The sequence below is a fragment of the Gopherus flavomarginatus genome, chromosome 4 (assembly GCF_025201925.1).
Source record: "Gopherus flavomarginatus isolate rGopFla2 chromosome 4, rGopFla2.mat.asm, whole genome shotgun sequence".
Taxonomy (NCBI): Eukaryota; Metazoa; Chordata; order Testudines; family Testudinidae; genus Gopherus; species Gopherus flavomarginatus.
Genome location: NC_066620.1, coordinates 124,992,487 through 125,019,477, shown reverse-complemented (window position 1 = coordinate 125,019,477; position 26,991 = coordinate 124,992,487). Strand labels below are relative to the sequence as shown.

Here is a 26,991-nt window from a genome sequence, read left to right as displayed (position 1 = left end):
AACCAAGTTCACTGTACCTTTCCATTAAAGGAACTGAAGAGTGGTTGGGGCCACTCTCCCTTATATCTCTTTGGAATCCTTTGCAAGAGAATGAGGGGCACATGCAGAGAGATCAGATGAGGAGCTAGAGAGGTGACTGGAACTAGGAGTCGAGAGAGGTGAGATTAGGATTTACTGGGAAATCTGAAGAACGGAGACTGGGCCTAACTAAATGATGAGAATGGGACTGGGACCGCCACGTGAAAGTGGTCCGAATAGGTAGAAGAGTCTGGGCCCTAGATCACTGAGTCTTACTATTCCTCTGCAGTCAGCAACCACCGCGAAATTCACTTGCAAAGTATTCCATTCCCTTCTAGTGAAGGGCCACAGAGAATAAAACTGGATACAACTATCAGTAACCCAATAAATGGCAGAGGTCTATGTAGTGATGACCCATTTAGGTGTCCATATGATGGCACATGATTACTTTTTTTTTTTAAAAAAAAAAAGACTTAAGAAATTATATACAGTAACTCCTCACTTAACATTGTACTTATGTTCCTGAAAAATGTAACTTTAAGCAAAATGATGTTAAGCAAATCCACTTTCCGCATAAGAATTAATGTAAATGAAGGGATTAAGTTCCAGGGAAATGTTTTTCACCAGACAAAAAAAAGACACACACACACACACACACACACACACACACTCTTAAACAATTGTGAAGCTTGGTTGAGGTGGAGGAGTCAGAGGGTGGGATATTTCCCTTACTGCTAAATGATGAACTAGCAACTGCCTGAGCCCTCAAGGGTTAACTCTCTCACTCTGCAAGGCAGCAGGAATGGAGGGAGATATGCACATTTTCCTTAAGTACATTGCCCTGTTAATTAGATCAACTTACTGAGACCACAGCTGCTCCCTCCCTATGGAAGATAGGGTAAGCAGGGTGCAGGAGCAGGAGGGAGGGGGAAAACCTGACATTAGCCCCCCTCTTTCTTCCCTCTCCCCCCAGCATAGCAAGCAGGAGTCTCAGGGAGCAGCTCCAAGGCAGAGGGTGGGAGCAGCACATGGCAGTGTGTGTGTGTGTGTGTGTTGGGGTGGGGTGACAAGGGGAAATGCAGCTGAACTGCAGGCAGCTGCTGCACAGGCAGGGCCGGCTGTAGGCCAATTTGCCCAATTCCCTGGAATCAGGCCCCACGCCGGCGCCTTTTTAATCTTTACTTACCTGGTGGCGCTCTGGGTCTTCAGCGGCATTTTGGCAGTGGGCCCTTCAACCCACTGCTGAAGTGCCAAAGACCTGGAGCGCCGCCGGATGAGTATGAATCAGGCCCTGCACTTGCTAAAGCCAGCCCTGTGCACAGGGAACTTAGGGGAGCAGTGAGCTGATAGGGGGAGTTATCCAAGCTGGAGCTGGTTCCAGGCCCCCACTAGCTAAGTGCAAGGGGCTGCTCTTCCTGCAAGCAGTAGACAAAGCACGTGGCTGCCAAACGACATTAGAAGGGAGCATTACACAACTTTAAACAAGCATGTTCCTTAATTGATCAGCAACGTAACAAAACGTTAACCGAGAAGACTTTAAGTGAGGAGTTACTGTACATAAAAAACATTAAGGTTGCCAAGTCAAACACTCCAAAATTAGCAAATGCCAGAATTGAAGTTGCCCACACAACCTCAATTCACCCCCCCCACACCATGTATACATTATAAGACAGCTTTCAATTATGTGATCACATACTACTTTTTCCACAGGACAACGGTTTCATTAAGTGTACAAGATGGACCTGCTTTGGGGATGACTCAGGATTCTGTAGTACAGATCCTTTGCCCGATATGTTGTGGAACTTGGATGGCATGTACTGAGTGAGGCAGGAGACAGCAGGAAGAAAAAGGATAGTCTCATGGTTAAGGCAGTTGAATGCCCTGGAGAACTGGAGTCTATCCCTGCGCTAGCCACAGAGTTTGTATGTAATGCTAGGCAAGTTCCTTAAACCCAGTTTTTCCCCAAGTGGTCTCTAACCATGTTCCTCATTTTCTGGGAGTCTGACTTGAGGCCTTGCGTCTGATCTGCAGGAGTGCTAAGTACTCACAGCTGTAACTGAAGTCAGAGTGTGCTTTTAACATATGAAGTGCTACAGAATGCTAGGTATTTTGGGGTGGGGGTGGGAATCAGGTTTAGGCATCTCAAGTTGGGCACCCAAAATCAGTGGAGACTTTTGACCTAAAAATCTCTGTACTTCAGCTCCCTACATAAGAACAGCCATCCTAGGTCAGACCAAAGGTCCAGCTAGCCCAGTATCCTGTCTGACAGTGGCCAATGCCAGGTGCCCCTGAGAGAATGAACACAACAGGTAATCATCAAGTGATCCATCCCGTTACCTATTCCCAACTTCTGGCAAACAGAGGCTACCCTTACTCATAAGATGGGGAATACCATCATCAGAAATGTTGTGAAAATAAATGGTCTTCAGGTCAGTAAGAGATATATTTTCATTTGATTTAATGTAACAGCTTAAAGCTACTATGTCTCTGACCATCTCTATGGCTACTCTGTAGCAACTGCCAGTTATCAGCTAACCGACAGGAAGAATCATTTACAGGAAGAAAAGCCTACACTGAAACCTGAGTTAGAAAACTGGACTCTGAAAGTTAGTAATGGATAAGTGTTAATGTGTACACTTATTTCTAAGAGGTAATAACCAGAGTAGATCTCCACTACTAGAATCAAGTGCAGTACTAAGTCTGGAAGGAAAGGGGTCTGAGTCTAAATGAAGGATGCCTTGAAAAAAAACAGAGGAAGGTGAAAGGGGATCAAAAACATCAAAGTCCAGCTTGATCTGAAATTTCTCAATGCTGTCAACAAAATAGAGAAACTCAACTAACACTACCATTATCTGAAAAGATACTCTGAAAACTCACTTAAAATTAATGTTTGTAGTCTAGTGGTTTTCTAACCAATTTTAACAAGAGAGTTCTCTTTACTTGATATCTATTTTCTGAAAAAATGGCAGCCTTTCTGGAGTCATCTTTATTTCATTTGTTACGTGTAGATATGGCTATTTAAAAATACTGTTGGTGCTCATCTAGTTAACAAATTTTAAAAGTGAGATTTTACAACAAGAAACTTTCAGGATACCACTCTAAATTCATTGCAGGAGCACTACCTGCCATGGCCTTGTTGATACTAAAAAACAGTGGGCTAACTCCTTGCTCAAAAGTTCTGTTGCTGATCCATTAACCACACACTAAGTTTTCTTGGGAGAGAAAGATCTTTAACCTACTTCTCAGCACATAGCAAACATAAGTTACCATTTAAGCTAGGAAGTAACTTGGCATCTACCCAAGTTCCGCAGTGAACTAGAGAAACAAGTGCTTGCTGCATGAACAATGCTTCAAGCAGAAAAAACATTACGTAAGTGCTCCATAGTCTGCACTGGGATCCAACTGATTTTGATCCATTCAGTCTTAAATGGCTTGGGGCATGACTACCAGAAAGCCTCTTCTTTTCACAAACCCTTCCATGAAGGATGAAGATGCTTATGCTCACAGATCTCTTTTTGCAGGGGTAGAAGGAGGAGGAGAATGGTAGCAAAAAATGTCCTTCACAGGAAGAATTCATTTCCACCCTTATGTGATAGAGCAACGTTGCTTAGATTTTAGGGTGAATCGCCAAGATTAGTTTTGGGGACAGAGGTTTTATTTTCATGTGGGGAAGTATATTTGCTCAGGTAAATCTTGTACAGACAGTTCATTTTTTATTTTTTCTCCACCACCTTTGGCATCCATATTTTCAGCATTTCACTACTGACTCTTCTACGTTAGGGGTAAGTTCTAAGACAGTAGAAAAAATGTGTGCCAAAACCCTTGCAATGGAAGAAAGCAAGCTTTTGGGTACAATCTGTGTTACTACTGTAATCATCTATAAGGCTACTTAGATTGTATATAATTTAAACCAGTGAGTTGAACACTAGGAAAGCTAACAGTAAGGGGTAAATTAGTCTTCAAATACAGCCAACCTGGATGCTTTTAACAACTTTGTATAGGTGTAGGATTATAGTCATTTTTAGGAAGATGAGAACTCTTGAGACAACCAAACAAAGGAATCCATTTGTTATATTAAGGGATTCAATAGGAGTAAGGAACACAAGAAACCAATGCAATACATTAGCGCAAGACAAGTTAGCAATGCTACACTGTAGAAGGGGTTGAGTAGTTACAACTGACTGTGTGCCTGGAAAGAATTTAGAAAGCTCAAGACCCCTCATGATTACTTTAATTTGTTTTGTAGCAAGGCCAGATCTATAAACTCAAGCAGTATTACACTTTACAATAAACTTACCCAGACGCAAAGAGGAAGTGCTTGTATTAACTTTTATTCAGCACTAACAGACCCTGTGCATTTGAAGTATGTTTTAGAGTGGCCTAGACAGGAAAATTTTATTTGTGTGCTTTTTCTGCTTCTTTATGATATTTAAAGAAGGCCTACAAAGTTTTTATTTCCCTTCCTGCTTGTTTTTTAATTAGGAATTCAGGTTCCATCTACTATGACTGAAGAATCAGTAAAGTGACATGAGCCAAGGGAATGAATGCTTGGTAACAGAAGAGATTCCTTGTCAACCTATTTTCTTTTTCATGTGTTTGATATGTTTAGTGGACTAGCATTTTGATTAAGTGAAGCTTTTGTTTTTTGTTAAAGTTTCAACATTAAAAAGATGGCAATCATAAAACACACACACACCCCACTGCTAAGAGAGTCTTCCAGAAGCAAGAATAGAGAAGACCAAACTGGATTTAATATTTCTAAGACAAGACAAGTTGGGATTTTTAAAAGTTTCAGAACTTAACATAAAAAGCAAAAGCAAAAAAACCACCACCACACCAGAGGACAGTCTTACTTTTAGAAATCCTTAAAGATCTGCAGAATAGTGACAGATCAAATGCAAAGTCAACTCTACAGTGTGAGGTCTACATTTATATTTTTTCTGTATCTGATGTAACCAGAAGCTATTACTAAATTTAGTATCTGAAATACTGGTAAAGTATAGCAAATCTCAGTCAGAAAAGGCAGAAAATAATTGTAAAAGATCACAATTAAGTATATTCAAAGCCTGCAGCCTGATGTTGAATTAAACAGTATTTGCAGGTAGAGAGATTTTGTATTTGAGGTATAATATATAACGACAGTATGTCGCTCAATCATAGAAATGTAGGGCTGGAAAGGACCTCAAAGTCTCCAGGTTCAGCCCCTGTGCTGAGATAAACCTAGACCATCCCTGACAGGTGTTCTTAAAACATCCAAAGATGGGGATTCCACAACATCCATTGGAAGCCTATTCCAGAGCTCAGTTACCCTTATAGTTAGAAAGCTTTTCCTAATATCTAACCTAAATCACCTTTGCTGTTGGATTACTACTTGTGCTATCTTCAGTGGATAGGGAGAACTGATCACTGTCCTCTTTACAACAAGTCTTTGTTCATTTTATTTTGATTGAAGAAATTTATAAACATATGAAGAGCAAAAAATTAAAACTGTTATTCCAAATGCACTTCAATGAAACCAATTCAAAATGTTTATCTATTTATGTATATATATGAACTTTAACATTATAGTATGTCAATTTCTATATTCTTAATTTCATACTTGCAAAACATACTATCAAATCATCCAGTTGTAAGTGATTTATGTTTTGTTTTTATTCACAGCCACTACAAGGAAAAGGAGTTCCAAGAAGTCATGCAGATCCTTGAAGAGTTGCTACTTTTTACGCCTCATAGCTTTTGTCCAGATACTTGTTTAATACTTATAGCCAGAAGTGATACACAGTTTGCAAATTAAATATTTTCGTACAGAAATTGGTAAACAGATTCAGTCAGCATTTCCATGTGTTTACTGGAGAGACAAACAAATAGCTGATTCTTTGAAGTAAGTTTCACTCCATTATCATTCCCTTTATTTCAGACTCTTATGCTAGGTACTTCAGAGGGAACAAGCAAGTTCTGCCTGGATAAGACAATAGTCTAATTTATGGTAAAATGAAAAACTAAAGTAGGTGAAGTGATAAAAGGAACATTGCATGTATGCATCAAGACAGACCACGTTCACAAGTTTTTGTTTTAAGTTAAGCAAAAACTGTTTGTCCAACTATAGAACCACCCATGTAGATGCAGTGTTACTACTCCTGCTGAATATTTCTTCTTAAAATAAATTTAGTGGTGTGGAAGCTTATCTACATAATTAACTTAAACATTTAAAGAACAAAACCAAAGCATAGTTTCTCCTAATCCAGCAATATCTATAGACTCATCAAGTTGCAGTGCAGATTTGCTTTGTTTTCCTTCTCAGTGCCCTGGGATTGTCCGAAGAGCCATCTAATGAATTTAGAATCTGCCATTGCTATTCAAAATTGAGATCATATTATTTGTATCAGCTTTTTTTTTTTTAATTAAAGGAATGAATTCAACATCCTCAAGAATGGATGGTAGGATTAACTCTTCACTATAGTACCTAATTTTGTTGCTCCAATAATTATTGAAGAACCTGAATGGGCAGGGGACCTGAATTCTAACAGCTTCCCCGCGGTTATATTCGTGTGCTGTACCCTCCATAACATTTGTGAAGGGAAGAGTGAAAGATGAACCTCTGAGTTCCATGTCTGAGTTAAACACCTGGACGCTGAGAGCAGGGCTATTAAAGGGCCCAGCACGGAGCTGCAAGGATTAGGGATCCCTTGAGGGAGCAATTTGAGGCTGAAAGCCACCAGTAATGTCTGGTGCCCTGCATGGGAGTGAAGTGCAGTGGTTCCAATGTTAGCAGGAATCTGTTTGCGCTACGCAGTGCCTGTTGCTTTTCTGGGCTAAGATATCTTTTACTTTATGCAATAATAAAGAATGTTTTCAAAGCAAAAAAATCCATTTATTAGAAAGAAAATGCATTTATTAAAAACGAAACAACTGCTTGGGAAACAGAAAGGGTAATGGGGTGGGGTATGGTACAATCACAGATTTGGATATGTCCTGTTAACATACTCAGCTATTGCAGAAAAAAAAATGCTTTAAGCCAAAGTTGTAATAAACTACAGATTTATTAACTAGTAAATAACTACTTCTTTATTCCAGGGTTAAAAGGAGGAAAACACACAAGTGAGTCACTGTCTTAGGTTTCAAAAAGTAACAGAAGCTTCTGTGATGTGCAAGCTCTATGTCCTTTAGGGCTAATCCAAGCTAAGTATGCTTACGCTTAGAAATATTGCCCTCTCCAAATTCCAGGCAGCATAGTGATAATTTCTCCTTAATAGGGATTTTTATTCCCTTCCCCCAGCATTTAAACTGTGATGGGACAAGGACTTGTCTACATAGCCTCCTTCATGGGCGTGGGGGGGACGCAATCAGTAAAGTCTTTTGTCCACTGGTGTTCCACAAAGGTTTGCCTTCTTTTAGGGTTTACTAGTATTTCACACTTGATAATGCTTATCTCTTTATTGTGGGGGTTTACAGTCGTAGCTAACATTTTTAGTTACAGAACTTACATGTTATCATATCCGTATCTCATGTAATGAAGTAAGGCCTTAGCTACACTGCCGCTTTACAGTGCTGAAAGTTTCACGCTCAGGGGTGTGAAAAAACACCCTCCTGAGCAATGCAAGTTTCAATCCTGTAAAGTGGCAGTATAGACAGCACTGGTAGCTACTCCCCTCACGGGAGTGGAAAAGAGCTCTCCCAGCGCTGCTGCCACAACTACACAGCCACGTTAAAGTACTGCTGCAGCAGCACTTTAATGTTGGTAGTGAAGACATATCCTAAGATAGATGAAGAAATGCTTGCAGGATGCTGCACATATCAAAGTCTAAAGACTAAACATTTTTACAACTCTAATAGCTATTTTAACAATATTAACACAGGAGAGCCAGACTGGTTTCCAGCTATGCATTTGCCAGTGTTCAGTGAGTCCCAGACTCCTTGGCGTGAGGAGCAGCTGGTCTGCCAGTGTCATGGCTAGTTATGCAAATATTAGTTGGTACGCAATTTGTGTTCAGCTATCCACGATTTTGATGAGCTTGTCAAGAGAAACAATTCAATACAGAAAAGAAGTATTATATTCCAGTACAGAGGTACATCTCCAGTAGTGTCTGAACAGCAGTTAAGGTTTCTGTTACAGGGGCTCAAAATTACTGTACATTATTTACACTTACTTCCACTCCTTTAATTTTGGTTTAAGTATTTTAAAATGATTACCTAGGTCCAACACAAAATTTGGACTGCAATTCTCAGAATCACAGATGGGTGGAGAACTACTACCATGGTAACAAGCAGCAGGTTTCCAGCAGTACTGGCAAAACTGTGTTTTAGGGAACCAGTCGGCACAATTACTGATGCTAGTACTCAAAAGCAGTAACAGAAAACAGTGAGCTAGGAAGAATGGACCTGCATGTGTGCGCATTTTAGTCAATTATAGAAATACTAACTACTTAACCAGTGCAATTTTCCAAAGCAATATTCTCCTCTGTCCAGTCCTCCCCCACCATCTAAACAAAAAACAAAACCAAAGTAACCCTTTAGGCATCCTTTCACACAGGCTGTTTCATATTTCTTTGAAAGAAAGACAAACAGGAAGGAATTTAAAGGCATAGGGGTCATTTGTATTATGTAGTCTGCTAAGCGTGTAAAAAACCTACAATTACTGAACTATTTTTTCTTTGAAGAGAACAATTCAGTGCTGCTAGCCATTAATTCAAGAAACAAGTTATATTCGTCTAATGCACGACCTCTTCTGCTACATTTTAAACAACGCTGAAACCAAACTACAGAGGTTTGATAGAGACAAGTTCCATATTGCTGAACAGTAAAGGCATCCCTGGACGTAGACACGTATCAACCAGGTAAAACAAGAAAAGAGTGAAAGAAAAGGATAATGAGTACAAGACATTGTTTTTACTGCAGACACAATAACTTGTATCTGTTGACAACATTAAAGTGGAAAGGAAGGTAAAAAGAAAATCAGACAGAAGACAGATATGCCCATGTGACTGAGAACTACATAGAAACATGTTCTTTCCTAATTGTAACTTTTTCATCCACTTCCAGAGGAAAACAGTTTATTCTTCTGAAGGAAGTTTTGAAAAGCAAATACATCTTTTTTTAATGGTTAAAGGATGTTCTAGATCATTATCTCACCCTTTGTACAACATATCTTTTTGGCCCTTCAACATTTTATCATCTTTCCTGTCTTTTGACTCTTGTGCTATTTCTTATTAGAGTCCTATGTTGAGAGATTTAAGAAATTTTTAAGCAGACTTAATTCACTTGCTGCATTTCTTAAATAATTTAGGGATGCAAATTTAGGAACACGAGAAGCATTCTCTCAAGTGCTATGTGTGCTTAACTCTAATAAGTAAGAGACTAACTGGATGACATAACCTGCTGTTAATATGTTGGCAAAGGCTTTAAAAATTAAAAGCATCAGAATGAGCAATACCCAAATCTTCCTCACCACCAGCTAATAAAAATGCAATACATTTGCTAAGGCCAAATATATCGATTTCCTGTACAAACTAATGAGATCAATGGAAGTGGGTCTTGGTTACAGCAGAACTCAAACTGAAGAGATGAGGTGATGGGAGAAAAAAAAATGTTGGGAAAAAAAAGGTAGAGCATCCTACCATCCTCCCCAGTACTCTACTTTAAGATAAATAGCTACAGTTAAACAGTTAAAGGATAATTTCACTATTTGGACCTATTGGCTAGCACATATTTTAAGAGCAAGTTTCAGGGCATCTCCACACTACGAAATTAGGTTGATTTTATAGAAGTTTATTTTTATAAATCCATTTTATACAGTTGATTGTGTATGTCCCCACTAAGTGCATTAAGTTGGTGAGTGCATCCTCACTACCATGGCTAGTATCGACTCACGGAGCAGTGCACTGTGGGAAGCTATCCCACAGTTCCTGCAGTCTCCACTGCACACTGGAATTCTGAGTTAAGCTCCCAATGTCTGAGGGGGCCAACACATTGTTGCAGGTGTTTTGGGTACATGTCATCAGTCCCTCCCTCTGTGAAAGCAACTGCAATCATTTTGTGCCTTTTTTCCTGCATTACCATAGCACGGGAAGCATGGGGCCCACTCAGCTCACTGCTGCTGTTGCGAGCATTTTAAACACCTCGCGCATTATCCTGCAGTATGTGCAGAACCCGGCTAAGAAATGGCAGCACAAGGATGATTGTGAGGAAGACATGGACACAGACATTCCTGAAAGCATGAGATGTGGCAACTGGGACCAGGAGCGGCGCCAAGGTTTTTGCCACCCTAGGTGGCAGCGCTCCTCTTCTGAGCATTCGGTGGCGGGGGTCCTTCTGCTCCATGTCTTCGGAGCACTTCAGCGGTGGGTCCCAGAGCAAGCGACGGACCCACCGCCAAATTTCTGCTGAAGAACCAGAGCGGAAGGACCCCCCACGGCCAAATTTCTGCCGAGGGCAGCAAAATGCCACCCCCTCAAATCCTGCTGCCCTAGGTGACTGCCTAGTGGAAGCGCTGGCCCTGACTGGGACATCATGGCGGCAGTGAGGCTGGTTGATAAAGTAAAACACCGATTCTGGGCCTAGCAAACAAGCACAGATTGGTGGGACCACGTAGTGTTATGGGTATCGGATGATTCCCAGTAGCTGAAAAACTATCGCATGCATACGGCCACTTTCCTGGAACTCAGAGTTGCTTTCCTCCACCCTGAAGTGCAGGAATACCAAGATGAGAGCTGCCCTGGCAATTAAGAAGTGAGTGGCGATAGCTCTATGGAAGCTTGCAATGCCTGAATGCTACCAGTGAGTCGGGTATCAAATTGGAGGGCGCAAATCTACTGTGGGGACTGCTGTGATTCAAGTACCAATGCAATCACTGACGTTCGGCTATCAAGGGTAGTGACTCTGGGAAATGCGTGGGTCACAGTGGATGGCTTTGCTGCAGTGGGACTCCCTAACTGTGGTGAGGCGATAGACAGAACACTTATCAATATCTTGGCACTGGACCACCTTGCCAACCAGTACATAAACTGCAAGGGGTACTTCTCAATGGTGCTGCAAGCACTGGTGGATCACAAGGGATGTTTCACCGACATCCATGTGGGATGGCCGGGAAAGGTGCATGACAGTTGCGTATTTAGGAACTCTGGGCTGTTTGAGCAGCTGCAAGAAGGGACTTACCTCCCAGACCAGAAAATTACTGTTGGGGGATGTTGAAATGCCAATAGTTTTCCTTGGAGACCCAGCCTACCCCTTGCTCCCATGGCTCATGAAGCCATACACAGGCAGCCTGGACAGTAGTAAGGAGCAGTTCAACTATAGGCTGAGCAAGTGCAGAATGGTGGTAGAATGTGCCTTTGGACATTTAAAAGCTTGCTGGCACTGTTTGCAGATGAGGTTAGACCTCAGCGCAACAAATAGTCCCATTGTTATTACTGCTTGCTGTGTGCATTAAAGGTCCTGGATGCCAGAGAGAATGGATTCACTGCTTGCCTACTGCTCATTCTCCTCCTCTTATTCCTCATCCACAAAATCCTCCTCCATGTTGCATGAGACTCCCCCCTTGCATGTGTCCACGGAGAGTGGTAGGGTCCCCCCCTAGAATGCCATGCAGCTGATCACAGAGCGACCATTTGCCTCCTTTGCCTTTTGGTAGGCTTGCCTGGGCTCCTTGACTTTCGTGTGGCACTGCTGCATGTCCCTGTTGTAGCCTCTGTCCATCATACCATGTGTGATTTTGGCATATATATTAGCATTTCTTCTTTTTGATCAGAGTTCTGCCTGCACAGATTCTTCTCCCTATACAGGGATTAGATCCAGTCTCTCCCATTCGCTCCGTGCTGTAGCTCGTTTGCGATTCTGGGGGGGACTGCATGGTCACCTGTGCTGCTGAGCTCATCATGCGGACCAAACAGAAAATGAAATTCAAAAGTTCCTGGGGCTTTTCCTGTGTACCTGGCTAGTGCACTGGAGTTGAAAGTGCTGTCCAGAGCGGTCACGTTGGATGGAGCACTCTGGGATAGCTCCTGGAGGCCAATAATGTAGATTTGCATCCGCACTACCCCAAACTTGACCCAGTAAGGTCAATTTTAGCACTAATCCCCTCAGCGTGAAATACAGAAGTCGATTTTAAGAGTCCTTTAGGTCAATGGAACAGGTTGCTCGTGTAGACGCATTAATTATAAAATCAACCTAACACAGCTAAATTTGACCTAACCCTGTTATTGCAGACCAGGGTTCAGAATTGCTCATCTTTGCAGTGGACACCCATCACTATAACTACTGCCAATAACTAACTTATGTTGGGGCCAGATTCCAAAAGCTTAACCTACACTGGCCTTAGTGAGACTACTTCCCTGAGGAGCTACTCAGCCCGATAACAGTTATAGTATCTTACTCTTATTGTTTAGTGACAGCACAACAGGGCATAATTTAGAGCACAAAGCACGAAGACTGGTAGTCAGGTAAATGAGTGCAACTCTCTACCACTGATCCACTGCGTGACCTCCAGTGAGCCACCTGAATTCAGTTTCCCCATTGGAGTACTTCCCCTTCATAGAGTACTTTGAGAAAAAGTTGCCAAATATTTTATTAAAATAGCAACAAGTATTCCAGAAGCTGTTTCAATTAAGCTATTTCAGTAAATTCCCATTTAATGCCTGACCTGACAAGTTTCATAACATCTTTGCAAAGCTGAAGTAAGTATATCAGAAGGAAAAAAGACAAGATTACAAATACACTGCCTTGAAATACACACATTTTCTTTAAAGATCACCCCCTTCCCCTCCTTCCTGGCCTCCCCCCACATGCAATTTAATAAAAGGAAGGATCCAACATGTTGAACTGGTACTTCTCCCATGTTCTTCCATTTCCCAGCCTAGCTATGAAATTCCTCTCCTCAAACTTACAACCCCAGAATAAGCAAGTAAGAAGAGTAAACATTACTAAAGCAGCCGCCAATTTCCCCAAGGCACGTTATGGCATTACTGTGCTGTTACTTCTTGTGCAATAAGGCAATAGGAATCTTTAGATAATTAGCTTAAGTGAATTCTCTTAAAATTAGTGTCACCCTATCTCATACTACAATTTATCGACAAATAAAGAGGTAGCATATTACAATATACAGTTAGCTACTCCACAGTGTAGTGTATGCCATAATAAAAGCCAAATTCAGGAACTGCTTTTAGTTTGCAGCCTAAGATGAGCAAACCAAGGACTTCAGATAGACCTCTAATTTTATATTTTAATGGTTGGGTAAGCGCTATATGCTAAGGTATATTTGTATATACTTAAAATAAAAATTGTGGGCCTTTTGCTATATTACAGCTTTTCTTCACGGGGGGGGGGGGGGGGGGGAAGGAGGATGAGAACCTACATCCCAATCTTACCAAGAACAGAGTACACCAAACTTCATGGCAGTTTTTTCCCCCAAGGCTTTTTAAAAAAAAGTGTCATCCACACAGTACAAGTGCTTCTAATGAAGTTAACTACATTGCATAACAAATGCTGTGTCAAATTCTGACTAGCAGCGATCAGCTTTTCACAGCAGATACAATTGCCTTCATTCACATCTGGCATCCACTCAAGCCCTCCCTGTCAGTTTCTCACATAAGCTGCAAATAGATCTGGTAAGTAGTGGATTTCAAAGTAAACTTATCAATCTTAAAGTTCTGCTATTCTGCATTCAGTGTGCACACAGGACTGAGTTATTGCCTACCGCAGCAGCACTCTAACACTATGATTTACTCCATTCCCTCATGCTGCATGGATGCCACAGGCTAAGTGAACCTTAAAACATGAAGTTACCATTATGAGTTCATAATCTTAGCCAAAACGCAGAAAACATTCCACTCTAAACCTTACATGATTTTCACCAAAACAAAAAGCAAGAATACCAGCAATCAAAACACAAACCTCACCCTCTCTAGTTCAAATTTATGTTTAATCTTCTTTAATCAAGAAGTCGGTGGTGGTGGTAAGCTTAAGAAATTCAGATGAGGCATCTTTGTGGCAATTTTTTTTGGGGGGGTAGGGGAGGTTTGTAAAGTGTTCAGACCTTTTTGCTCTCCCATAACTCTGAAGAGCCAATTATTTGGGCGGTCAAGCTAGTATTGCACCTAATCGTCAATAAACAAGTGTGACATGTTTGAAAAATATGGATACAGAAAAAAGTTGAATGTTACAATTGACTAAGCAGGTTTTTCAGACGTTACATTACAATTCAAGAGTTAATAGGTGGATGCTTCAAATCTCTGTCTTTTCCAGTCTTAATAATCTCATGTTCAGTTTTCAAAACTAAGCAGGTTTGGATGTGGTTAATACTAAAACAGGTAAAAAAAATCACCCTTATCCCAGGAATGAGCTGACAGAAAGAGATTAGTTAAGTTTCACAAATCAAGAGTTGTAGCTGGATGGGAGACATTTGGAAAAATGGAAAAAAATTTAGATTGTGCCTTTCATATACCTGTATCCTAAAAATAAACAACATTTATACTGATCTACCATGGCAGTATAAAACGTAAGATACAAATAGCAGAAGGGAAAATTTAAAGTGTAGTTCAGGTAGAATGTGGGAGGGGGTGCAAACCTCCTCCTCGGCCACCAAAAAAAAAAAAATAGTCAATATGGACTCACTTCCACTGTGACTTGTGAGCAACTGGATGACATGAACAAGAATCTGGATTATTATAAGGTTGTGAAGTACTACCAGATTCTATATATTTTTTAAAAAATTTTATCAGCGGCATACGACCAATAATCACCATCTGACTACTTCACTGCATGTCCATTCCCATTCTCTTCCCTTGGTCTTATATTTTTAAAATGTAAGCTCTTTAAGGCATAGACCATGCTTTTGTGATTGAAACAAAAACCCACCACATCAACCAACTGTACAGATGGACAGTCACATGTACACAGAAGGCTCAAAGAAGAAGTTTCACCAACGCACCACCACTGTATGAACAGAAAAGTAGCAAGTGCTAGAAATGCAAGGTAGGGGGATAGACAGGTTTGTGACACAGATTAGAAGAAATCCTTATACCTACAGTAACCCTTATATTTACAATGTAAGCAGGAGGGAGAATAGATTACATGTGGTTCAGTATCAAAATTAATTATATACTTACTAGTAAGTTATCAACTTGCTTGGTGTTGCACAAGACAAAATACAGATATGATCCCTGCACTGTGGAGTTACATCACCTTCAATGTGCAAGGCCAAGAGAAAACAAGTTGTTTCAGGCCTAGTCTATACAGCCTCTTTACAGCACTGCAATTTCTCACTCAGGGGTGTTTAAAAAAAACAAACAAACCACCATCCCCCTCCCAAGCGCTGCAAGTTTCAGCGCTCTAAAGTGGCAGTGCAGACAGCGCACCCAGCACTGGTAGCTACTCCCCTCATGAGGGTGGGTTGTTTTTTTTTTTTTTTTTTTAAATAAACAGCACTGGTAGAGCTCTCTCTCAGCACTGGTGCCATGACTACACAGCCACATTAAAGTGCTGCCACAGCAGCGCTTTAACCCTGCTAGTGAAGACATACACTCAGATTAGTCTGCATATCTGTTAATGTGAAATAATTTTTAAAAAGACTGTTAAGTAACATTCTCATGACCTTACTAGAGACAGAAGGAGAACAACAAGCCATCAGTTTAAACAGTTTATATCAGGGGTCGGCAACCTTTCAGAAGTGGTGTGCCCAGAAGCGGCGCCAGGGTTTCTGACGCCCTAGGTGGATGGCCATTTCGCCACCCCCCGCAGCCCTGGTGGACCTACCGCAGTCATGCCAGCAGATGGTCCGCTGCTGGAAACGCTCCGGTGGAGCTGCCGCAGTGATGCCGGCGGGCGGTCTGCTGGTCTAAAGGCTCCGGTGGACCTGCCGCAGGTATGACTGCAGTAGGTCCGCCGGAGCCTTTAGAACAGCGCACCGGAGCCTTTAGAACAGCGGACCTGCTGCTGAAATGACTGCAGTATGTCCACCGGACCCACGTGCCGCCCCCCCGGCTAAATAGCACCCCACAAAAATTCTGGCGCCCTAGGCCATTGCCTAGGTCGCCTAAATGGTAGCGCCAGCCCTGGGTGTGCCGAGTCTTCATTTATTCACTCTAATTTAAGGTATTGGGTGCCAGTAATACATTTTAACGTGCCAGAAATACCTTTTTAGAAGGTCTCTTTCTGTAAGTCTATAATATATAACTACTGTACATAAAACAATAGTTTAAATAAAGTTTTTAAAATGTTTAAGAAGCTTCATTTAAAATTAAATTAAAATGCAGAGCACCCCGGACCAGTGGCCAGGACCCAGGCAGTGCAAGTGCCACTGAAAATCAGCTCACATGCCGCCTTCGGCATGTGTGCCATAGGTTGCCTATCCATGGTTTATATCCACATGGGCTTACCAATTTGAAGATTCCAAGGAAGTTGTGGTCTTCGAAGAAGTATAGTGTTACTTTTATTTGCAGTGAAGAAGTTTGGTAGACAAAGCCATTTCATTGTCTTACAAACAGCAGCCCTTTCTTCACTCCCTCAGGCTTGGAGAGCATAAAGGCTTCAGTAACTGGTGGTGTCTTCAACCTTTCCTTCCTCCTCTGAAGAGGAGTTCGGGGATAATACTTAGGAATGCAGCATCTCACATCTGCCACTGAAAGTAAAACACGACCTTCCAAGAGGATTTGCACATCTGAATGGAACTCCACCCTAATAAAGCAATGGCGCAATTCAGGTCTCAATTTTTCTCACTTCAGAGCGGAGTTTCAAAATAAACAGGCTTCACTATTACACTTAACACATTTAAAGGGACTATTCAAGGTGGACTACTTATGCTAAACAATCTGTTCCACCTCCTATTTAGCTGTCACACTCCAAGTACATTTCCCAATCTGGAAGAACAGTTCTATGTCAGTTCAAAAGCGGTCTCTCTCACCAACAGAAGTTGGTCCAATAGAAGATATTTCCCCTCACCCATCTTGTCACTGATCTTTGACACTTAGGTTCATAAATACTGTGCAAACTTATGTTAGGCCCCTTGTGCATATGCATTACAATAGTCTTTAAACATATGATCATGCATCATACCCCCACCCCCACACACCCTGTCTCATTTAATGCACATAATGCATGTTTAGGGAATGAGTCAGGGTTGATCAGTGAATAAGGCTGCTCTCTGTAGGAAATTTGCTTAATTGGTGGTAGAAACAGATGTGGGCAGTGAAGGAGGCAGAGCACTGCAGGAAAAGCAAGCATGGTCTACTAGCTTGGGCAGCTGAATGTCACCCTGAGACTCAAGGAGCTCAATTTATTTAGCTTAACAAACAGAAGGTTAAGGGGTGACTTAATTACAGTCTAAGTATCTACATGGGGAACAAATATTTAAATACCTTTATCTGCTAGACTGAGGAGTCCATTATTAATTATTTGATGGGCTTTTCAATCTACCAGAGAAAGGTCTAACACGATCCAATGTTCAAAGTTGAGCCTAGGCAAATTAAGACTAGAAACAAAGCATGCATTTTTAACTGTGAGTAATTAACCACTGGAACAATTTACCAATGATTGTATATATTGTCCATCACTGAATTTTTAAATCAAGATTGAATGTTTTTTCTAAAAGATATGCTATAGGAATTATTTTGCGCAAGTTCTATGGCCTGTGTTCTACAGGAGGTCAGACTAGATGATAACACAGTTGTCCCTTCTGGCCTCAGAATTTAGGAAATCTGCTGCGACACTTGTGGATTCAACCCATACCAGTATAGTTGTGTCATTGCCTGCCTTGCAATTCTAAGGCCTGGTCTACACTAGCCTGTTATTTCGGAATTAGCTGAGTTAAATCGGAAAAAAAAAAGATTCCATCCACAGGACCAAACCAGCTTTTTCAATTTAAAGGGCTCTTTAAATCGATTCTCATAATCCCGGGTTAACAGGTATTGTGGACGCAAATCAATGTTTTTGGCCTCCAAGAGCTATCCCAGAATGCTCCCTTCTGACTGCTCTGGACAACACTCAACTCCGATGCACTAGCCAGGTGGGCAGGAAATGCCCCAGGAACTTTTCAATTTCTTTCCTGTTTGGTCACCATCGGCACAGGCGACCATGCAGAGTCCACTATCACAAGAGATCTCACAGTCCCAGATTCGCAGACGAGCTCCAACATGCTCCGAACGGGAGGTACTGGATCTCATTGCACGTTGGGGAGACAAGTCTGTTATGGCAGAAATACGTTCCAATAAAAAGAATGCATAGACGTACGCTAAAGTCTCCAGGGCCATGATGGAAAGAGGCTATTCCAGGGACACAGAGCAGTGTCGTGCAAAAATCAAGGAGCTCAGGCAAGAATACCAAAAAGCCAGGGAGGCAAACGGGCGCTCTGGGTCACAGCCTCATACATTCTGCTTCTACTGTGAGCGCCATGCAATTATGGGGGGGTGACGCCACCACTACCCCACCACTGTCCGTACACACTTGCAAGGAGGAAGTTGCATGGAGAAGGAAGAGTCATCGAGGACGAAGGAGGAGGATAGTGCACAGCTGGAAAGCGGGGAATCCATTTCCCCCCCCGCAAGGAACTATGCTTAACGCTGGAGCCAGTAGCCTCCCCCAACTCCCAATGCAGGCTCCCAGACCATGACCCTGGAAAAGGTACTTCTGGTGAGAGCCTGATCAGAGCCACGTGGTGAAGGGCCGGGGAGGAAACCCGGCCACGCTGGGCTGTTTGCATATAGTTTAAAGGGCTCATCCCCACTCAGAGCCTCATCAGAGCCATGCAGTGGGTGGGTGGGGGGAAGGTGTTGTGTGAAGTGATCATCCCAGAAAGCCCACAGGCCCTCTTTTATGGCAAACCCACCAGGCATTGCTTGCTATGGGAAAGGGGGGCCAGCAGTTTGAAAACATTGAAATGAATGAAGAAGCAGAATCCCACGTGCCCCTAGGCTGCCTGCAAGCTGAATTCTGTTGCCCAGCTATGTGTGATGGCTTACTCACACCAAAGTGTCACCTTTGTTCTCTGAAATCTTTCCTTTTTCTCTTCTTGTAGGTGCAAATGTTTCAACATGGCCCTTATCTACTCTGCCCCAGAGGCTGGTCCAGATTAGAAGGTGGAAAAAACAAACTCAGAAAGACATGCTCGCGGAGCTCAAGCAGTCCTCCCGCACTGATAGGATCCAGCTGAATGTGCGGAGGTGAACAATTGCTGAGTCCCATAAAACATTACAGGAACACGAACAGAGGCGGGATGGGCGCAATTAGAGTAGGCAGGACGCTATGGTCAAGCTCATGGGGGAGCAAACTGACAAGCTCCGCTGTATGGTGGATCTAATGCGGGAAAGGCAGCAAGACCACAGACTGCCGCTGGAGCCCTTGTATAACCGCCCTCTCTCCTCCCCAAGTTCCATAGCCTCCTCACATGAGGGGGGAGGCTACAGGGACCCACACACTCAACCCCAGAGGATCACCCAAGCAGCAGAAAGCTGGCATATACGAACTTTTGATTTGGTTTCTTGAATTTTCCTTCCCTCCTCCTCCACCACTCTAACCCAACTCTCCCCCCCAACCCCTGTCCCCAGTCTGCCTTCTGATTTCTCTCAATGTGTTGTGCAACAAATAATAAAGAACAGTTTTTAAACAATTTTGACTTTATTTCCTTTCATGTATATGGGGGCGGGTAACTTCAAGAGAAACAACTGTCACACCGTACCCTGGCCAGTCATGAAACTGGCTTTCAAAGCTTCTCTGATGCGCAGCGCACCCTGCTGTGCTCTTCGAATCGCCCTGTTGTCTGGCTGTGTGAAATTGTCTGCCAGACGAGTTGCCTCAACCTCTCACCTCACCATAAACATTTCCCCCTTACTCTACAGAGATTGTGGAGCACACAACAAGCAGCAATTACAATTGGAATATTGGTTGTGCTGAAATCTAACCCAGTCAGTAAACTGTGCCAGCGTGCTTTCAGACATACAGAAGCACATGCTACCACCATTCTGCACTTGCTCAGCCTATAGCTTAATTTCTAATTATTACTGTCCAGGGTGCTTGTGTACGGCTTCATAAGTCATGGCATTAATGGGTAGGCTGGGTCCCTGAGGAGAACTATGGGGATGCTGAAATGCCTAACAGTAATTTTCTGGTCTGGGAAGTAAGTCCCTTCCTGCAGCTGTTCAAACAGACCACAGTTCCTGAAGATGCGAGCGTCATGCACCTTCCTCAGCCATCCCACGTTGATGTCGGTGAAACGTCCCTTGTGGTCCACCAGTGCTTGCAGCACCATGGAAAAGTACCCCTTGCAGTTTATGTACTGGCCGCCTCGGTGTGCCAGGGCCAAGATAGGGATATGCGTTCCGTCTATCACCCGCTGCAGTTAGGGAACCCCAGTGCATTAAAGCCATCAACAATGGTCTGCACGTTTCCCAGAGTCACTACCCTTGATAGCAGCTGGACAACGATTGTGTTGGTTACTTGCAACACTGCAGCCCCCACAGTACATTTGCCCACTCCAAACTGATTCCCAACTGACATGGGTGATAGCTGGCTTGCAACGCATGACTTCACAGTGCTATGGCTCACTTCTCAACTGTGAGAGCTGCTCACTTTGGTGTTTTTGAGCTTCAGAGCAGGGGACGGCAAGTCATTAAAGTTCCATGGAAGTGGCCCTATGCATACAAAAGTTTCTCAGCCACTGGGAATCATCCCAGACCTGCAACACTATGTGGTCCCACTAGTCTGTGCTTGTTTCCCAGGCCCAGAATCGGTGTTCCACGGCATGAACCAGGCCCAATACCACCATGATCTCCCAATCGCCACATGCTGTGCTTCTAGGGCCACCTCTACACTACAGCATAAAATCGAAATTAAAACCAGTTTTATAAAACTGGTTTTTTATAAAATCGATTTTACGCGTCCACACTAGGGCACTTTAATTCGGTGGTGTGCGTCCATGGTCCTAGACTACCATCGATTTCCGGAGCGGTGCACTCTGGGTAGCTCATTAAAAGAATGAGAGCAATAACTGATTTCCGTCCACACTAACCCTAAATCGATACAGTAATCATCTCAGAAAGCCCACCCTATCGATTTTAGGGTTACTCCTCTCGTTGGGGAGGAGTACAGAAATCGATTTTAAGGGCCCTTAAAATCGATTTCAAGTGCCTTGTAGTGTGGACGGGTACAGCGTTAAATCGATTTAACGCTGTTTAAATCGATTTAATGCTGTAGTGTGGACCAGGCCTAGGAATGTCTGTGTCCATGTCAACAGTATAGTAATTGCATTGTCATCGCTTCCTCCCCCAGTTTTGCAGGCACTGCACATAGTGCTGGATGCTGCATGAGGTATTTACAATGGTCAAAACTGCACCGGAGATCTGACCAGGCTCCATGCTTTCTGTGCTATGGCACCTGCACAGGTAACCCTGGAAAAAAGGTGTGAAACGAGCTGTTTGGTCCAAGGTGGCCGATAAAAGGCAGTAAATGGCTGTCTCCTGCAGCTGTCACCAAGTTGGGAAGCTCGTTAGAGCTGCAAGAGCAGGAAAGCAGAGTTTGCAGTGGAAGCTGTGTGGCTCTGTTCACAATTGCCGAAAAACAGCAGGCAATTGTTGCCTTCTGTAGCTTCCATGGGAGCCCAGGACAGACAACATGGAAAAAGCAGCGGAAGCTGTGCAGCTCTGTTAATGGTAGCCGAAAAAGCATGGGAAATGGTTACATGCAAGAGTCGATAGCAAGACAAGAGGACATGCGAGATGGATTCATAGTACCAGGAGACAGGCGGTGCACCGCGCTGTACTGTCTGCTGGTAGTATGGCATCTGCCATAGCTTTCACCGAGGGAGGAGTCAGTGATGGCACACAGCTGCAGGAATGTTTTTGCCCCATCATGCACTAGGAGCTTATTCCACAATTCCAACGGGCAGAAAGGACTGCAGGAACTGTAGGATAGCTACCACAGTGCACCGCTCCGACATTCGATGCTAGATTTGGTACTGTGGATGCACTCCACTGAATTCACACGCTTTAGTGGGGATACACAACACCAAATGTATAAAATCGCTTCAGAAAATTCGAATAAAATAAGTTGGAATTAATTTCATACTGTAGACGTACCCTAAGTGAATTAAATGCTATGTACAGTAGCCCACAGCCCCGCCACCAAAGCCAGCCTTACAAGCATGTTCATCACATGCTCCCTTCTACTGCTTAGGTACTTTTTGCAAAGTGACACATACACACCCCTCCTCCTATTCCTGAATTTCCCCGAAACCAGCTGCCAATATAACCACCTGCTGAGGTTCCCAGAACTTATTGTGTCACCGCCTCGGGGAGAGTTTTGCTATTACTAGCTGTGTGACAACTCCCTGACACACCAGCTTGTTTATTTTGCCAGCTAACACTTTAGGACCATGCCAGTCCTAATCTTGCCTGGCAAGTTACAAGAAGTGAACCCCAAGTTACCCGAGTTCTCACTGCAGCATCCAGTGTTCTCCTGGAACACGCACACAAGTTTGCTGCTCCATTAAAGAGACAGTAACTGCTGCTAATTACTTGAATTGGGGTGAACACTCTTATTTGCATCACAGCACTGATTTTTTTTTTTTTTACACTAAAGCAAGTTTATTAAACAAAATGGCATAGGATGATGTGATACCAAGTACACCTCTACCCCGATATAACGTGACCCGATATAACACAAATTCTGATATAACATGGTAAAGCAGTGCTCAGGCAGTGGGGCTGCATGCTCTGGTGGATCAAAGCAAGTTCAATATAACGTTGTTTCACCTATAACGTGGTAAGATTTTTTTGGCTCCTGAGGGCAGCGTTATATCGGGGCAGAGGTGTAACCTTTTTATTTTAATTGCTTATACAAGCCAACAAAAGCAAAAACACAGTTCCAAGACAAAAAAAAAAAATTACCCATCTTTTTCTAAGCAAGTTTCTCACCTAATCTGTTCCCAAAGACTTCAGCACCATTGGCTAAAAGATCCAACATTCGGTGATTTCAAAAGTTCCAGCTCCTTGAATCCCCCAAGCGATGGACAACTATGGGGTTCTCTCCCCTTTCTTTTTAATAGTTCAGTCTCAGGTGGGCACTCTCTGTTCCCAATTTTCCAGGTGCCCAATTTGAGATAACTGGGTTCTGAGCTGCAGGAGTACAGCTGCAGTTGTGAGCGCTCAGAAGTCAATGGGAGCTGTGCTTTGAATATATGAAGTGCCATATAATGCTGAGTACTCTGAAAAAATATCATGTTCCAGGCATCTCATATCTGGCACCCAAAATTAGTGGATACTTGAAGATTTGGCCTTAATCTACAACTCAGTTCTCTACCAGTGAAACAGAAACAAGATCACCTCACTAGGGTGCTGGGAAAATAAACTGACAATTTGTGAAGCCCTCAGATGCTATCATGAACATCACATAAAAATGCCCATGAGTAAATTAATACTGTACTAAGAGCAGGGTTTCTATGGTGTGCAGTAAATTAAGTATGGGAGCATACACTGAACGAAGAGAAGAAGAATACAGGATAGCTCTTGCCATTCATTCAGTGAGCACTGTCCATTCTATGCACTGAATGAAGCTGAGAAACAAATATTATGGGATCTCAAAATTAAAGATCATCATAATGGAAATGTACATTGGCGGCACAGATTAAGGTTGCAAGGGTAACCTTTATTCTGCAGTTCGTAACTTTCAAAAGTGCTTGCTTCTGCAATTTTAATGTCATTTTGTGTGTAATTTTGTAGGTTTTTAAAAGTGTAAACTGAAAACAAATTGTGTGTCTTGTGCAGCCATACTGACCCATATCTGAATCAACATCACCGTTGAACTGGAGCTGGTCAAAAAGAGCAACATTTATAAGGGTGAATATTTTTCATTTTGTTTGGAATGTCCCAGAATAATTTGTTTCAGTGAAAAATTAAATTTTTCTTATTACTCCATCAAGAAAAACTTTCGCTTCCCACTTTTCTCCTTTCCTCCAGGGGAAGAGGGAGGAGTTCCCCTATAAAGAGGTTTAGTCTGAGGTGTTCAAGCTTTTAAAGCTTTCTGAACAATCACATTAGTCTGAGTAAATAAAAATTTTTAAGGAGTTTGCAAAATGTATATTATTGGTCATACAATTCACTATTACATGCTATAAAACAACAGCTTTTTCTAACTCTGTAGATTAGAACTTCACATTAATACAGTTTTGTTAAGGTTCCAACACACAAATTTGAAAATCAAAGTATTGCAACGTATGTGAAATGCAGCAGAAGAGGTAGAGGAATTCAGTCTTCTATTCCATCTCCCAACACTAACACAGGTCTTTTACATTTGATGCAGGAATTAATATGGGACACACCCTCCCCCAATACCAGTGCAGTGAGAGAAGTAAACAAGTCTATCATCTATGTTCATGAGAAGTAAAGCAGAAATAGCAAGTGAAAGAGAACTGGGTGCATTACAGTGCCCTGTGGGTCCAATGAAGGCAGCAGGCAGAGCCTAATTCATATCTCCCCTCTGCCTGACAAACAATTTTCTCTACATGCTATTTACAGCCATGTCTTGCTATGATCAGTAAATATGGTTCATTCGAGTTCCTATCTCTTAAGTCAAGACATGTATGCTTTAGCAAAGTATACAGTAGTAAGAGCAGGACCAGCACAGAGAAGGTTAATAATATCTGAAAACCAGGAAGTAAAAACTGACAAAATATGCTTAGAGTTAGTTTGAGGCAGCAGGCTGAAAGCTGCTTATATCTAACATCACACAAGGTAGAAAGCCACAGCTGAATAGCTTCCTTAAGTATGGAGGCAAAAAGAATAAGGGATGAGGGTAAGAAAAAGATCAAGGGGCAGGAGAAGGTATCTGCACAGAGACAGAAAATTAACCAGAAAAGAAATCAAGTGGACTTCCACAGAGAGGAGAAACTGACACAACGATCTACCTGCACAATAAGGAATTGCCAATGTACCCAAAGGACTAGATCAATGATCGTCATAATGAGGTTTTCACACTGTATGGGAAACTTATTGTTAAACCAAGTCAGTTAAAGACTTGCTGCTGAACACAGAATAAATGCTGGGTTTCATTCTTTCCCAAAGTTTTGCTCAGAAGTCTACACTTGCTCATGACCGTACACTCATAAACGGGATACAAAGGCAGTTGCTCTGAGATGCAAAGTAGCACCTGTACTGAGTTACGAGTATACGCTTATATCTCCTAGCACAGCACTGAGTAGCGCCGATGCTTTCACAGATGCGGCTCCGAAACGCCACAGCAGCCTTCTGCCACTCCACCCTCCCACCGTACGGCTCTCTGCGCTTCAAAGTTTGAACACTGCACTTCACAGCTCGGAGTTCACGCGCCCCGGGCTTCCCCAGGGGAGAGGAGTGTTTGGCAGGAAGAGAGTCGTGAAGAGCTTCTAGTCTCGGTAGGTTTTTTTGCGAGGGGGTGTCGTCTCCCCCCCCCGTGTGCATGCGTTCGCTGACACATGGGAGGCCACGCTGCATTTTGAACTACACCGGTGTAAACCTTGCACAAAACCAGTTAAACACCAACAGATCCCAGGCACTACCGTGCCTCCCTGAGGAGGCCGATCAGCCAGTTCCTGGCTTTCAGCAAGAGCCAGCATAACCCTCAGCTCATTTCAGCAAGTTGCAAAAAAATGCTTGCCAGTGACAAGGCGCTGCCGAGGGGCAACAAGCGGGGTAAACAAGGAAATAGCGAATGAGCCGAGAGGCAGCCCGGGGAGCCGGGAACGCCCGGCGATCGCGGATACACACCCCCCTCCACCGCCGGGGACACTCACCTCTTTAATCTTGGCCCGTTTCTGCTGGACATTAGGGTCGGCCGGCTCCCGCCCCACGGCCCCGACGGGCTTGCGAAAGAGCAGGCTGGGGAGCCCGGCGGCCCCCGCCTCCTTCCTGCCGCGCCTGTCCTGGAGAAGTTTCTCCTTGTCCTGCCGGATGTCCCGGCGGATCTCCTCGGGCAGCTTCTGCAGCGTCTCCTTGGCCTCGCGCAGAGCCCGCTCGTGGTCCTCGCGGATCTTGGCCAAGTTCTCCGCGGCCGCGGCCGCCTCCCCGGCGCTGCCACTGCTCCCGGCGGCGGGGCCGGCTCCGGGCTGCGGGGCGCGCTGCTCCCCTCCGGGCGGCGGCTGCTGCAGGGCGGCGGAGGAGTGGAAGAAGACGCCGCTGAGCAGCTTGGACGAGTCGGGCAGGAAGAAGATGGCCCCGAAGCAGAGGGTGATGAAGGCGCTGAACACCAGCAGCAGCACGAACTTCTCCGTCAGCCGGAACGCGCTGGGGCCCGACGCCTTCCTGCCGCCGCCCGGGCCGCTGCCCAGCGGGCCGCCCAGCGCGCCGGGCCCCGCGGGGCTGCCGAACAGCGGCAACAGGCTCACGGCGGGCATGGCTCAGCGCCCCGCGCCGGGCGCCCCCGTGCAAAGTTCCCCCTCGGCAGCAGCGGCGGCAGGAACTTTTCCGCTCCGCTCTCCCCGGGGCGGGCTGCGCGGCGCTGCTGCCTGTCAGCTGCTGCCCATGATGCTGCTGCCGCTACCGCCGGCCCCAGATCCCACTGGCGATAGAGCGCCGCGGCCCCTCGTGCACGCGCCGCCTTCCTGTGCCTGCGAACAACTGCCAGGCAGCGCCGGACTCCGCCTGCCAGAGCCAGGGGGAGCGGCGCCGCCGGGCCAATCAGCGCGTGGGCGGGGGGAGTGGGCGGAGCTGGCGGGGAGACGGGCGGGGCGCGTGCGTGAGAGTCATACACACACGCACGGACCGGGGCTGGGGAGGAGCACGAAGTGCATCGACTTTGATTCACACAAACAGCTTCGGGCTCCTGTGGCAGCGCTTAAGCAGGCAGCAGCCGCGGCATTAACGAGACTAATACCGTTCAGTAAAGGCGCCACCGTTTCTTTAATCGCATCTGTGTAATCTGTTTTTAATTTGGCCCTTTTTTTTTTTTTTTGGCTGCCGCTGCTGCTTTTGTTTTTTGCTCTATTGGTGAGATTTGGTTGGGTGGGCGGTAGGCGTGTGTTCT

General features: G+C 44.0%; 1 protein-coding gene across 1 annotated transcript in view; it reads right to left on the bottom strand.

Moving 5' to 3' along the window:
• Positions 1–26,447, bottom strand: part of MAN1A1 (mannosidase alpha class 1A member 1) — a 213,291-nt gene extending 186,844 nt beyond the window's left edge. The window contains exon 1 of the mRNA XM_050949612.1: positions 25,763–26,447. Coding sequence (XP_050805569.1) covers positions 25,763–26,362 — 600 coding nt within the window. The 5' untranslated portion in view covers positions 26,363–26,447. The remainder of the gene's footprint in view (positions 1–25,762) is intronic.
• Positions 26,448–26,991: the final 544 nt, after the last annotated feature.